The sequence below is a fragment of the Nerophis ophidion genome, linkage group LG20 (assembly GCF_033978795.1).
Source record: "Nerophis ophidion isolate RoL-2023_Sa linkage group LG20, RoL_Noph_v1.0, whole genome shotgun sequence".
In the NCBI taxonomy this organism is placed as follows: domain Eukaryota; kingdom Metazoa; phylum Chordata; class Actinopteri; order Syngnathiformes; family Syngnathidae; genus Nerophis; species Nerophis ophidion.
In genome coordinates, this window is record NC_084630.1 from 38,008,133 (window position 1) to 38,021,811 (window position 13,679).

At 42.6% G+C, this 13,679-nt stretch overlaps 1 protein-coding gene and 1 long non-coding RNA gene across 2 annotated transcripts in view; both read right to left on the reverse strand.

Annotated features, from left to right (window-relative positions):
- LOC133539116 (uncharacterized) overlaps positions 1 to 13,679 on the reverse strand; it is a 1,110,877-nt gene that overhangs the window by 802,416 nt on the left and 294,782 nt on the right. The window lies entirely within an intron of this gene.
- The window catches only part of LOC133539111 (zinc finger protein 827-like), a 126,364-nt gene continuing 120,119 nt past the window's right edge, over positions 7,435 to 13,679 (reverse strand). Inside the window, exon 4 of the mRNA XM_061881199.1 lies at positions 7,435 to 8,057. Within this exon, the coding sequence (XP_061737183.1) occupies positions 7,539 to 8,057 (519 nt within the window). The 3' untranslated portion in view covers positions 7,435 to 7,538. The remainder of the gene's footprint in view (positions 8,058 to 13,679) is intronic.

Consider the following 13,679-nt stretch of genomic DNA (forward strand, 5'->3'; position numbering starts at 1 on the left):
GGTAAGCGCAGGAGTGAAAATAGGTTTTAAATTAATTAGCACCCCGGCGGCAATTCAAAGAAATACGGTATGCAGAACAAAACTAAAACTACAAAGTCAACAAAAACAGAATGCTGGACGACAGCAAAGACTTACTGTGGAGCAAATACGGCGTCCACAATGTAGACCTGAACATGACATGACTATCAACAAAGTCCCCACAAAGTAGGATAAAAACAACTGAAATATTTTTGATTGATATAACAAAAGTAGATGTATTTCCTTGAATTGCCGCCGGGGCGCTAATTAATTTAAATCCTCTTCTCACTCCGGCACTTACCAAAGTCATGCCGTAAAAATTTGAGTGTGATGTAAGGATACCGTCATGAAAAGCACATCTAATAAAAAAAACACGTTATGTTCTTACCTTGACTTATAAATGAAGTCCATGCAAGCTCCTTTTGATCAAAAGCATCAATAAATTGTTTATAGAAGTCTTCCTTATCTTTCTTCAGTTTTAAAAGTCTCTCTGTCTCGATGGAGATCTTTCTTTATTACCTCCTGCTTTGATTGAAAGTCCAGTTTAGAAAACAGCTATCAGATGGCTGCTATCAGTTAGCTCGGCTCCTCACGTGCGGGCGATGATAGAATTATCCTCGAACAACTCCCCCTCCCGTTCTGCTCCGTGGGTGATCTCTTTTTCCCACCGCTGCCACCAGAAAGTGAAGTGAATTATATTTATATAGCGCGTTTCTCTAATGACTCAAAGCGCTTTACATAGTGAAACCCAATATCTAAATTACATTTAAACCAGTGTGGGTGGCACTGGGAGCAGGTGGGTAAAGTGCCTTGCCCAAGGACACAACGGCAGTGACTAGAATGGCGGAAGTGGGAATCGAACCTGCAACCCTCAAGTTGCTGGCACGGCCACTCTACCAACCGAGCTATGCCGCCCCAAGTGTTATTGTATAAATAATACACTGAGTATTTAGGAATGGAACATGCTTTATTTCAGCCCAGTTGTTTACATAGCCAGCATAGGAGTAGTGGTGTTACATCCTAAAAAGGTCCGTCGTGCGCCCCACCGCGTCATATCCGTTCCAAGCACATACTACTCTTGCTGCCGAGTAGTCGCAAGAAGGATCACTAGCGCCCTCTACCACCAGGAGGCGGGAGTCATTTAATGACTCATATTTGACACACGCAGCTACGGTATGTTAATAAAACATAGCTGCTTACTGTTCTTTTTAGCATATTCAATAGCTTGGACCTTAAATCCTACTGAATAGCTCTTAATCTTCTTCTCTTTATGCCATTTCAAATGATTGAAATCAGCCTCCTCCATTTCGAAAATGATGACAGGTGAAGTGTCACTCGTGACGTGATGAGTTTGACCCGGCGGTAATACTAAAGATGCGCTAATTATTTTGCGAATCGAGTTTGACCCAACGGATTTTTAGGCAGGCGCATACAACATGCTCTGCGGCAATTCAAGGAAATATGGTATATATTTTTGTAACTTTCAACACTTAAGTCTCTAAACCAGGGGTGTTCAACTCGTTTTAGCTCAGGGGGCCGGATGGGTAAAATCATGACATAACAACTTAAAAATACAACTACCACAATTTCAGTTCGTTTTCTTTGTTTTACTTCCGCCCAAAATAGAACAAGAATTTCACAAAAAATCCTCTTGACAAAACACTTCAAGTTAAACATTTGGTAAAGTTTCAAAAACACCATTAACTTAGACCTAATCTCAGCAGGGTTAATTTTGTTGATGAAAAATTTTCGTCATAGTTATCGTCAACGACCTTTTTCTTTCCTGACTAAAACGAGACAATAACTAAATAAAAATAATTTACGTGGGCTAAGACGATGACGAGGTGTATTGACATATTCGTCAACGAATAAAAACGAGACGAAAATGTCTGCCAGAGACGAGATCCAATCGGAACTAATTTCGTTAGGATGAGGCGGACCAATCAGAGCGACGTGGTAAGGAAGTTACGTAAACGTAGTTTGCGTTTGAGACTGACTGCAGAAGACAACATGTCAACGCCGGGGAGGAAGAGGAGAGAGGACATATGGGAACATTTTATATCTCACGTCAAAGATAAGAAGACGCAGTGTAAGAAATGCAGCGCGAGGATTAAGGGGAAAAACACAACAAGCTTGAAGCGACATTTACAGTCCAATCACCCTGAAATCCACACACAGGTAAGCATTTTCCACAACTCACTCGACTTTATCCCGTTTATTACACCGCTTACTCGTGAAATACTACATTTGAGACATGATTTTCATCAAAATGCGACTTGTATCGGTGATTTTTCCGCTGTTTTGCTTTGATTTTCAGAAATTGAAGGGAAAGTTTACATATTACCCTTTAGTCGACTAAATCTACTGTAGTACCATGTCTAGCATTAAAAGATTACAGTTGGTACAAAATGCGGCTGCTAGACTTTTGACAAGAACAAGAAAGTTTGATCACATTACGCCTGTACTGTATATACCTTTATATACATATATACATACATATATACCTATACTGGCTCACCTGCACTGGCTTCCTGTGCACTTAAGATGTGACTTTAAGGTTTTACTACTTACGTATAAAATACTACACGGTCTAGCTCCATCCTATCTTGCCGATTGTATTGTACCATATGTCCCGGCAAGAAATCTGCGTTCAAAGGACTCCGGCTTGTTAGTGATTCCCAAAGCCCAAAAAAAGTCTGCGGGCTATAGAGCGTTTTCCGTTCGGGCTCCAGTACTCTGGAATGCCCTCCCGGTAACAGTTCGAGATGCCACCTCAGTAGAAGCATTTAAGTCTCACCTTAAAACTCATTTGTATACTCTAGCCTTTAAATAGACTCCCTTTTTAGACCAGTTGATCTGCTGTTTCTTTTCTTTTTCTTCTATGTCCCACTCTCCCCTGTGGAGAGGGTCCGGTCCGATCCGGTGGCCATGTACTGCTTGCCTGTGTATCGGCTGGGGACATCTCTGCGCTGCTGATCCGCCTCGACATCTCTGCGCTGCTGATCCGCCTCCGCTTGGGATGGTTTCCTGCTGGCTCCGCTGTGAACGGGACTCTCGCTGCTGAGTTGGACCCGCTTTGGACTGGACTCTCGCGACTGTGTTGGATCCATTGTGGATTGAACTTTCACAGTATCATGTTAGACCCGCTCGACATCCATTGCTTTCCTCCTCTCTAAGGTTCTCATAATCATTATTGTCACCGATGTCCCACTGGGTGTGAGTTTTCCCTGCCCTTATGTGGGCCTACCGAGGATGTCGTGGTGGTTTGTGCAGCCCTTTGAGACACTAGTGATTTAGGGCTATATAAGTAAACATTGATTGATTGATTGATAGTTTTCATCGACTATAATATTATGATATTCGTCAACTAAAACAATTTAAAGAACTAAATTATGACTAAAACTAAATTACATTTTAGTCAAAATACTATGGCTAAAACTAAATCAAATTTTGCTGTCAAAATTAACACTGAATCTCAGTCTAGAAAAAAAATGTGCCTTGCCTCACAAAAGGTTGAAAAAGACGGCCATACGCAATATTGCACCCTTTTTATGCGGCAAATGACAAAGCAGTGGAGTGGAAATTGCAGTAAAAAGTCTTCTATTCTCAACAGGAAGAGCAGCTTGTTATTAGCCCGTGTAGAGCCCCTGAATAAAGCCTTTATATCTGTTCCTCATCTTTTTGGACTTGATTTCATAAGTCAGTGTTGAGCAGTTTAAGTCTTTTTTTATGTGCGGAATAAATGTGAAGCGGAGAATTCCCAGTGGGTTTGCTAACCTCTGCATGGCACGCTATGAATTTCATTTTATGCAAAGAATGTCGCTCTCTTTCTTGCTTATTAATCCGCCGCACCTTTCACTGTCAAGGTCCCAATAAATGGCTGTATTTCAGAACCGCCAACGTTACAAGGATTGGTGGGTGAGATGTGTCAAGTCCAGGAACAAAAAGTGGGTGTGACGGAGCATGGCCTGCTAGCTTTGAACACATGTGGTGAAGTGAAGTGAATTATATTTATATAGCGCTTTTTCTCTAGTGACTCAAAGCGCTTTACATAGTGAAACCCAATATCTAAGTTACATTCAAACCAGTGTGGGTGGCACTGGGAGCAGGTGGGTAAAGTGTCTTGCCCAAGGACACAACGGCAGTGACTAGGATGGCGGATGCGGGAATCGAACCTGCAACCCTCAAGTTGCTGGCACGGCCGCTCTACCAACCGAGCTAAACCGTGGTGTCAGAAGCGGGATGATTAGCCGTGGGAATGTTCCATTGGACAGACCCTTGGGACAGGTTGCGTTCTGTGCGAGAAACTTCAGAGATGGGTGAAGAACTAGGTTAAAGGCGACGGGGCACCGGGAGGCTCCAGAAAAAACAACTAACGGTGTGTCAGAAGTGGGATGATTCATGCGATGGGTGATAGATGCTAGTTGCGTGCGCTCTGAGGTCCGAGAGCCAGCTCCAGCTCGTGGTGCCCAAGACCAGACTTAAGACCAGGGGAGACAGGGCCTTCTCTGTGGTCGGCCCTAAGCTCTGGAACACTCTGCCGCTCCATGTTCAAACTGCTTCCACAGTGGAGTGTTTTAAGTCTTGTCTTAAGACCCACTTTTATTCTTTGGCTTTTAACACTACGTGAGTTGTGTGGTCCTCTGTTGTCCTCTGTGTTTTTTATACACTTTGATTTTTATTTTACTGTTTTAATTGATTTTAAGCTTTAAAATAGTTTTTAATCATATTTGTTTTCATATTGTTTTTATTGGTTTTATTTTTTGTTTTGTTCAGTCATTGGTGGAGCATAATATTGTTTTTAACATGGCTGTGCAGCACTTTGGAAACGTTATTGTTGTTTAAATGTGCTATATAAATAAGGTGGATTGGATTGGATTGGAATAATAATTGGAATAGGGCCGTGTTTTTCAACCATTGGAGATGATCTAAATTCACCTATTTGGCTTAAAAATATTTAATTATAGTCTGCAACTGATGTGTTGTTGTTGAGTATCAGTGCTGTCCAGAGCTCGGCAGAGTAACCCTGTAATACTCTTCCATATCAGCAGGTGGCAGCCGGTAGCTGATTGCTTTGTAGATGTCGGAAACAGCGGGAGGCAGCGTGCAGGTAAAAGGTGTCTGGAGCTTAAATCAAAAATAAACAAAAGGTGAGTGCCCCTAAGAAAAGGCATTGAAGCTTAGGGAAGGCTACCGTATTTCCTTGAATTGCCACCTGGTATATAGTATGCGCCTGCCTTGAATTACTGCCGGGTCAAACTCGCTTCGCAAAATAATTAGTTCATGCTTAGTATTACCGCCTGGTCAAACTCGTCACGTCACGAGTGACACTTCCCCGGTCATCATTTTCAAAATGGAGGAGGCTGATTTCAATCATTTGAAATCGCATAAAGGGAAGAAGATTAAGAGCTATTCAGTAGGATTTAGGGTCCAAGCTATTGAATACAGGTATGCTAAAAAGAACAGTAAGCAGCTATGTTTTATTAATATACCTGTGGAGAGGTGGAGCCGACGGTCCGACAGACAGGCAGGGTACGCTGGAGCCCGGCCCAAAATGGTGGCGAGGAGGCGGCGACAGCAAGCGAGCAGAGAGGATGAGTGGAAGAGCGACCTGGAGTGAGGTTTTATTGAAAAATAAACAAAGTCAAACTGCTCAGGCCATGTCCTTCCTTGGTGGTCCTGGGAACCCACAAGACGACGGCTTGAGACCGTCACAATACCGTAGCTGCGTGTGTCAAATATGAGTCATTAAATGACTCCCGCCTCCTGGTGGTAGAGGGCGCTAGTGATCCTTATTGCAGCTACTCAGCTGCAGAAGAAGTGACACTGAGTGACGTGATATGTGCTGGGGCGGATATGACGCGGGGGATGCACGACGGACCTTTTAGGATGAAACATTCCTATGCTGGCTATGTAAACAATTGGGCTGAAATAAAGTATGTTCCAGTCCTAAATACCCAGTGTATTATTTATACAATAACGCTTCCTGGTTTTCCAAATTGGACTTTCAATCGAAGCAGGAGGTAATAAAGGAAGATCTCCATCGAGACAGAGAGACTTTTAAAACTGAAGAAAGATAAGGAAGACTTTTATAAACAAGTTATCGATGCTTTTGATCAGAAGGAGCTGGCATGGACTTCATTTATAAGTAAAGGTAAGACCATAATAAAGTTTATTTTATGAAATGAGCTTTTCCTGATGTATCCTTACAGCACACTCAAATTTTTACTGCATGCCTTTGGTAAGTGCCGGAGTGAGAAGAGGTTATAAAATAATTAGCGCATGCTTACTTTTACCGCATGCCTTTGGTAAGCGCAGGAGTGAAAATAGGTTTTAAATTAATTAGCACCCCGGCGGCAATTCAAAGAAATACGGTATGCAGAACAAAACTAAAACTACAAAGTCAACAAAAACAGAATGCTGGACGACAGCAAAGACTTACTGTGGAGCAAATACGGCGTCCACAATGTAGACCTGAGCATGACATGACTATCAACAAAGTCCCCACAAAGTAGGATAAAAACAACTGAAATATTTTTGATTGATATAACAAAAGTAGATGTGGGAAATATCGCTCATAGGAAGACATGAAACTGCTGCAGGAAAATACCAAAAAAATAGAAAAAGCCACCAAAATAGGAGCACAAGACAAAAAGTAAAAGACTACACACAGGAAAACAAAAACTCCAAATAAGTCAGGGTGTGATGTGACAGGTGGTGACAGTACACCTACTTTGAGACAAGAACTATAGTCATGCATGCTTGCTTATGTTTTAAAGTCATATCCAACAATAGTGACAACTTTTCACTGTCAACTGAGGTTAGTTTTTTTAGTGATTTCTGTTGGTGGTGTGCCTCCGTATTTTTTCAACGCTAAACGTGTTCCTTGGCTCAAAAAAGGTTGAAAAAAAGTGGAATAGGGTACCTGTTATGCACATGTACTGTGACATCATGCCACATCTAGAAGGAATGATTTAAATATGAGTTACGGGTGTCAGAAGTGGGATGATCCCTGCAGAATTTGTGTACATGGAAAATGTTAACTCAGTCAGAATGGAAACATGAGGCAGTGTTTCTCTCACAGTTTGGACAACCTTCTCCTCATTCCATGCCTTTTCTTTATTTTCATGACTATTTACATTGTAGATAGTCACATCAAAACTATGAATGAACACATGTGGAGTTATGTACTTAACAAAAAAAAGTGTGTGTGTGTGTGTGTGTGTGTGTGTGTGTTTGTTTTGACATCATGCTCCAGGGTCTGTAATCACTGAGATCAAAGAGTGGTACCGCCACCTTTCAAAGGCAGTATAGAACCCATTTCAATCAATTGTCGATTTATTTTAGGCGCGGAATGAGAATTAAAGGGTTGTAATCCAAATTTGCAGGTGTGCTACTGTTTTTTCTTGTCTCACTATAGTTTTCTGCCTCATTTTTTGTTTCGCCCAAAAATGTTCATTCTGGGGGATTCCTGACACATTCAGTGATTTCATTATTTCCCAATTAGGGTTTGTTTTGGATCAAAAAGAAGCAGTACCAGAACTGGATTGTTTGTACTTACCCGACAGTTTCATGAGCAGGTCAGTGGCTGTCTTGGTGCTGATGTCTGGGCTGAAAAGGGAGGCCGTGGTTGGACCACTCGGGCTAGACCGGAGCCCGCCGCCCACGCCGGGCAGATCCAAGGAGTTAGCGCTGCTGCCAGGACGCTCTCTGCAGACGCTGAAGGGCGAGAGCACCGACAGGTCTCGCTCCAGCGGCTCCTCCTTGACGTGGACGTGATTGGACGAGGCCTCGCTCGGCGGGGACGTCTGTTGCCCGGTGTCGGCGTGCAGCGGGGACACCTGGGTCCCCCTGGCGTCCACGGAGCCGGCGTCGCCCTCGCCCTCCGTGTCGGTAGTGAGCTCCTCTTTCACCTTGATGTCAGTGCGGGGAAAGTGCTGGTGGCAGCGCATGTGAAGCTTCAGGCTGAAGTGGCGGGAGGAGGTAAAAGGGCAGAGTTCGCACTGGAACGTCTCGCCCCGGTCTTGGTGCTGATGTACCTGGCGAGGCAGGGCGAGCCAAAGTCCCCAATTAGAACAATCAGAGTGACTTGAAGGATACAAGAAAACAAGATCATAGACGACACATACATTTACTCAGTAGGACTGCAACTACAAACATACGCATACCTATGTTGTCATCCGACTCAGTGGCCTAGTGGTAAGACAAGGGGTGTCCAAAGTGCGGCCCGGCGGCCATTTTTTTAACGGCCCCACGGCACATTTTAAGAATTGAAAAAAATTAAAAACATAAAAAGTGGTATAAAATAGCAAACAGGTGAAATGTAACAAGAAAATATTGCAATGCTTACTCTTATAACACAAAGCTGCCATGCAGGCTGTTTCTTTCTTTAAAAAATAATAATGAATCAAAATCAATGTCATTCTGAATTATTGACCTATTCAAGGCTCTGATTACGTCACATTGAAATATTTTTGGGGGAAAATGCTGCATATTTTGTGTTTTGCCATATAAAAAACTGAGCTGTTTTTAAAGAAGGGCCTAAAACAAACAAACAAAACATAAACAACAATAAAACTTAAAATTGACGGCTGTATCTGAAGTTGACCTCAAGATTTTTGTGTTAAAAGTAAACAGTAAAACAATTTTATAATTTATTTTTAATATTTTAATGAGTAGGACACTTTTGGATCCCCAATAATTTTAGTGTGATTTGTTTTTAAGTGTCATAGCTCAAAAAATAATAATGAATCAAAATCCAAAATTAAGGCTCCAATTATTATATAATCTCAAATATTCCACCTAAAACGTAAATGGGTGAAAATATTGCATTTTTTGTGTTTTTTTTCCTAATGTTGATCTAGAGGTTTAAAACTTGAATAATGAAAATAATAATGCTGAATAATGACACATTTTAAATATACTTTTTGACCAAAACCCTGAGTGGAGGCCTAAATGTATATTTTTTATACATAGATTCTACCCCGCCTTCCGCCCGATTGTGGCTGAGATAGGCGCCAAAAGGGAATAAGCGGTAGTAAATGGATGGAATATGAAAATAGCCCCCCCGCGTGCTTTGATTTTTCAGTGTGCGGCCCTCAGTGGAAAAAGTTTGGACACCCCTGGGTTAGACTGTCTGCCCTGAGATCGGTAGGTTGTGAGTTCAAACCCCGGCCGAGTCATACCAAAGACTATAAAAATAGGAGGCAGCATCAAGGAATTGATTAACGTGGACCCTGACTTAAACAAGTTGAAAAACTTATTGGGGTGTTACCATTTAGTGGTCAATTGTACGGAATATGTACTGTACTGAGCAATCTACTAATAAAAGTATCAATCAATCAATCAATCAAAGGGTTGGACTTGGGGGTTAAATCACCAAAAAATGATTCCCGGGCGCGGCCACCGCTGCTGCTCACTGCTGCCCTCACCTCACTGGCGGTTATCAAGGGGCAAGGAGAAATAAAATGTATTTTTACGAGGGGAGAAAAAAAAATAGTAACACACAGAGACTTGGCGTAAATAATCTTTACTCTAAGACTACAGGTGTGCAAACAGTAACGCGTTAGATTTGTCGTTAATTAAAAAAGACGTCATATTCTCATCTTAAAACTCATCTGTATACTCTAGCCTTTAAATAGACCTCCTTTTTAGACCAGTTGATCTGCCGCTTCTTTTCTTTTCTTTCTCCTATGTCCCCCCCTCCCTTGTGGAGGGGGTCCGGTCCGATGACCATGGATGAAGTACTGACTGTCCAGAGTCGAGACCCAGGATGGACCGCTCGTCGGGACTCAGGATGGACCGCTCGCCTGTATCGGTTGGGGACATCTCTACGCTGCTGATCCGCTTGAGATGGTTTCCTGTGGACGGGACTCTCGCTGCTGTCTTGGAGCCACTATGGATTGAACTTTCACAGTATCATGTTAGACCCGCTCGACATCCAGTGCTTTCGGTCCCCTAGAGGGGGGGGGGGTTGCCCACATCTGAGGTCCTCTCCAAGGTTTCTCATAGTCAGCATTGTCGCTGGCGTCCCACTGAATGTGAATTCTCCCTGCCCACTGGGTGTGAGTTTTCCTTGCCCTTTTGTGGGTTCTTCCGAGGATGTTGTAGTCGTAATGATTTGTGCAGTCCTTTGAGACATTTGTGATTTGGGGCTATATAAATAAACATTGATTGATTGATTGATGTTAGACAAAGTAACGTGCTACCGGCATTAAATTATTCAGACAAATGTAATAATTACATATAAAGTGCACCTTATAATTAGAGATGTCGGATAATATCGGCCTAACCGTAAAAGAGGACATATTCGGTGAAAATGAGGAGGTATGGTCAGTCTATGGTAGCCCGGTCGCTGCTAGCATGCCGTGTGTTGTGCCTCAGTGTGCATTGTTTTGTTTTTCTTTGTTTTTATTTTTTATTAAATCAACACAAAAACACACAAAATACACTTTCCATCAGTGCATCAACCCCCCAAAGAAAACCCCTCCCTCCCCCATTCACACCCAGCCACACCCACTCACACAAAAAAGGGTTGTTTCTTTTTGCTACCAAAATGCTGGTTCCCACAACATATATAACACAGTCTGCAAGGGACATAGTCCCTGAAACACACATGATTGTGTGTGTCGCCGGTCCACTAACACTATCATTAATTACTATTTTTTATGTAATTGTTTTATATGATTTTACTTTCTTTTTTATCCCAAAAAAATGTCATTGTTTTCCTTTTTTTTTAATCTCATTTTATTTTATTGTGTGCATTGTTTACAAAACCTGCAATACGTGTGGACACTTGTTCGGTACACCTACCAACCAAACCCCCGTACCAAAACGGTTCAATACGAATACACGTACCGTTACACCTCTGATGAGCATATATTAATGCAGTATGAAGAAGAATGTTTGAATGTAGACACATAGAATCATCATACTGCTGTGATTATATGCATCAAGTGTTCATTCAAGGCTAAGGCAAAATATGGAGATATATATGGTGTATCTTGACATGGCCTAAAAATATTGAGATATTAATAAAAGGCCAAATCGCCCAACCCTACTTCAACAAAATGTAAATGAACTTAAAGGCCTACTGAAAACCACTACTAGCGACCACGAAGTCTGATAGTTTATATATCAATGATGAAATATTAACATTGCAACACATGCCAATACGGCCAGGTTAGCTTACTAAAGTGCAATTTTAAATTTTGCGCCGAAAATTCCTACTGAAAATGTCTCAGTATAATGACGCCTGCGTGTGACGTCACGGATTGTACATTTTGTGCCAGCATCGTGCCCAGCTAATAAGTCGTCTGTTTTCATCGCATATTTCCACAGTATTCTGGACATCTGTGTTGGTGAATCTTTTGCAATTTGTTCAATGAACAAGGAGACATCAAAGAAGAAAGCTGTAGGTGGGAAGCGGTGTATTGCGGTGGGCTTCAGCAACACAAACACAGCCAGTGTTTCATTGTTTACATTCCCGAAAGATGACGGTGAAGCTTTACTATGGGACAGAGTGGTCAAGCGAACACGGTTGGATTGGACCACACACACAAAGTACAGTTTATTATGTGTATTAATAAATAACATTTTACCATTCTGTATTCTGAAGGCGATCCATGTCGTGTGCTACTCCATCAGCAGCGTCCTCCTGACCGTCAGCGTCGGGTTCAAAGCGATATGGCTCTATCCCTTGTTGCGGTTGGGCCTGGCCGAGTGGTCCTGCCACCCCCACGGCTTCCACGGCGCCTCTCACAGCATCTTCCATATCTAAATCGCTCCCACTGCCCTCTAGTCTCTTTTTTTTTTTCTTCTAGTCCTTCACTCTCACTTTCCTCATCCACGAATCTTTCATCCTCGCTCAAATTAATGGGGAAATCGTCGCTTTCTCGGTTCGAATCGCTCTGGCTGCTGGTGGCCATGATTGTAAACAATGTTCAGATGTGAGGAGCTCCACAACCCGTGACGTCACGCGCACATCGTCTGCTACTTCCGGTACAGGCAAGGCTTTTTTATTAGAGACCAAAAGTTGCAAACTTTATCGTGGATGTTCTCTACTAAATCCTTTCAGCAAAAATATGGCAATATGGCGAAATGATGAAGTATGACACATAGAATGGAGCTGCTATCCCCGTTTAAATAAGAACATCTCATTTCAGTAGGCTTTTAAACATCATTTAGGCTCCTACAACGGTATTTGTTTTTTGCCAGTTTAGCGACAAAGGCCACTTTTTTCCTTCTAAAGATTTTTATTAAAGTTGGAGTCATTTCACCGCCCGTGATGTCACTTAAAGGCCTACTGAAATGAGATGTTCTTATTCAAACGGGGATAGCAGGTCCATTCTATGTGTCATACTTCATCATTTCACCATATTGCCATATTTTTGCTGAAAGGATTTGATAGAGAACATCCACGATAAAGTTTGCAACTTTTGGTCACTAATAAAAAAGCCTTGCCTGTACCGGAAGTAGCAGACGATGTGCGCGTGACGTCACGGGTTGTGGAGCTCCTCGCATCTGAACATTGTTTACAATCATGGCCACCAGCAGCGAGAGCGATTCGGACCGAGAAAGCGACGATTTCCCCATTAATTTGAGCGAGCATGAAAGATTCGTGGATGAGGAAAGTGAGAGTGAAGGAGCAGAAAAAAATAAAAAAATAATAAAAAGAAGACAAGGGCAGTGGGAGCGATTCAGATGTTATCAGACACATTTACTAGGATAATTCTGGAAAATCCCTTATCTGCTTATTGTGTTACTAGTGTGTTAGTGAGATCATATGGTCGTACCTGTACAACCTGAAGGTCGGCCATGCAACTTTCTTCGGCACCAGTCAACGGGTGGTGGCGATGCCCATCTCTGCCCTTCGCAGGGGACCCTCTTCGAAACACGATCTTTCGAAATGATCGCTGCATAATACACTGTACTTTGTGTGTGTGGTCCAATCCAACCGTGTTCGCTTGACCGCTCTGTTCCATAGTAAATGGGTTGTACTTGTATAGCGCTTTTCTACCTTCAAGGTACTCAAAGCGCTTTGACACTACTTCCACATTTACCCATTCACACACACATTCACACACTGATGGAGGGAGCTGCCATGTAAGCCGCCAACCAGCACCCATCAGGAGCAAGGGTGAAGTGTCTTGCTCAGGACACAACGGACGTGACGAGGTTGGTACTAGGTGGGAATTGAACCAGGGACGCTCGAGTTGCGCACGGCCACTCTCCCCACTGCGCCACGCCGTCCCTAGTAAAGCTTCATAGTCATCTTTCGGGAATGTAGACAATGAGACACCGGCTGTGTTTGTGTTGCTGAAGGCGGCCGCAATACACCGCTTCCCACCTACAGCTTTCTTCTTTGACGTCTCCGTTATTCATTGAACAAATTGCAAAAGATTCAGCAACACAGATGTCCAGAATACTGTGGAGTTATGCGATTAAAGCAGACGACTTATAGCTGGTAACGGTGCTGGAACAAAATGTCCTCTACAATCCGTGACATCATGCGCACGCGTCATCACGTAGCGACGTTTTAGCATGATACTTCCGCGCAAAATTTAAATCGCAATTTAGTAAACTAAAGCGGCCGTATTGGCATGTGTTGCAATGTAAATATTTCATCATTGATATAAAAACTATCAGACTGCGTGGTCGCT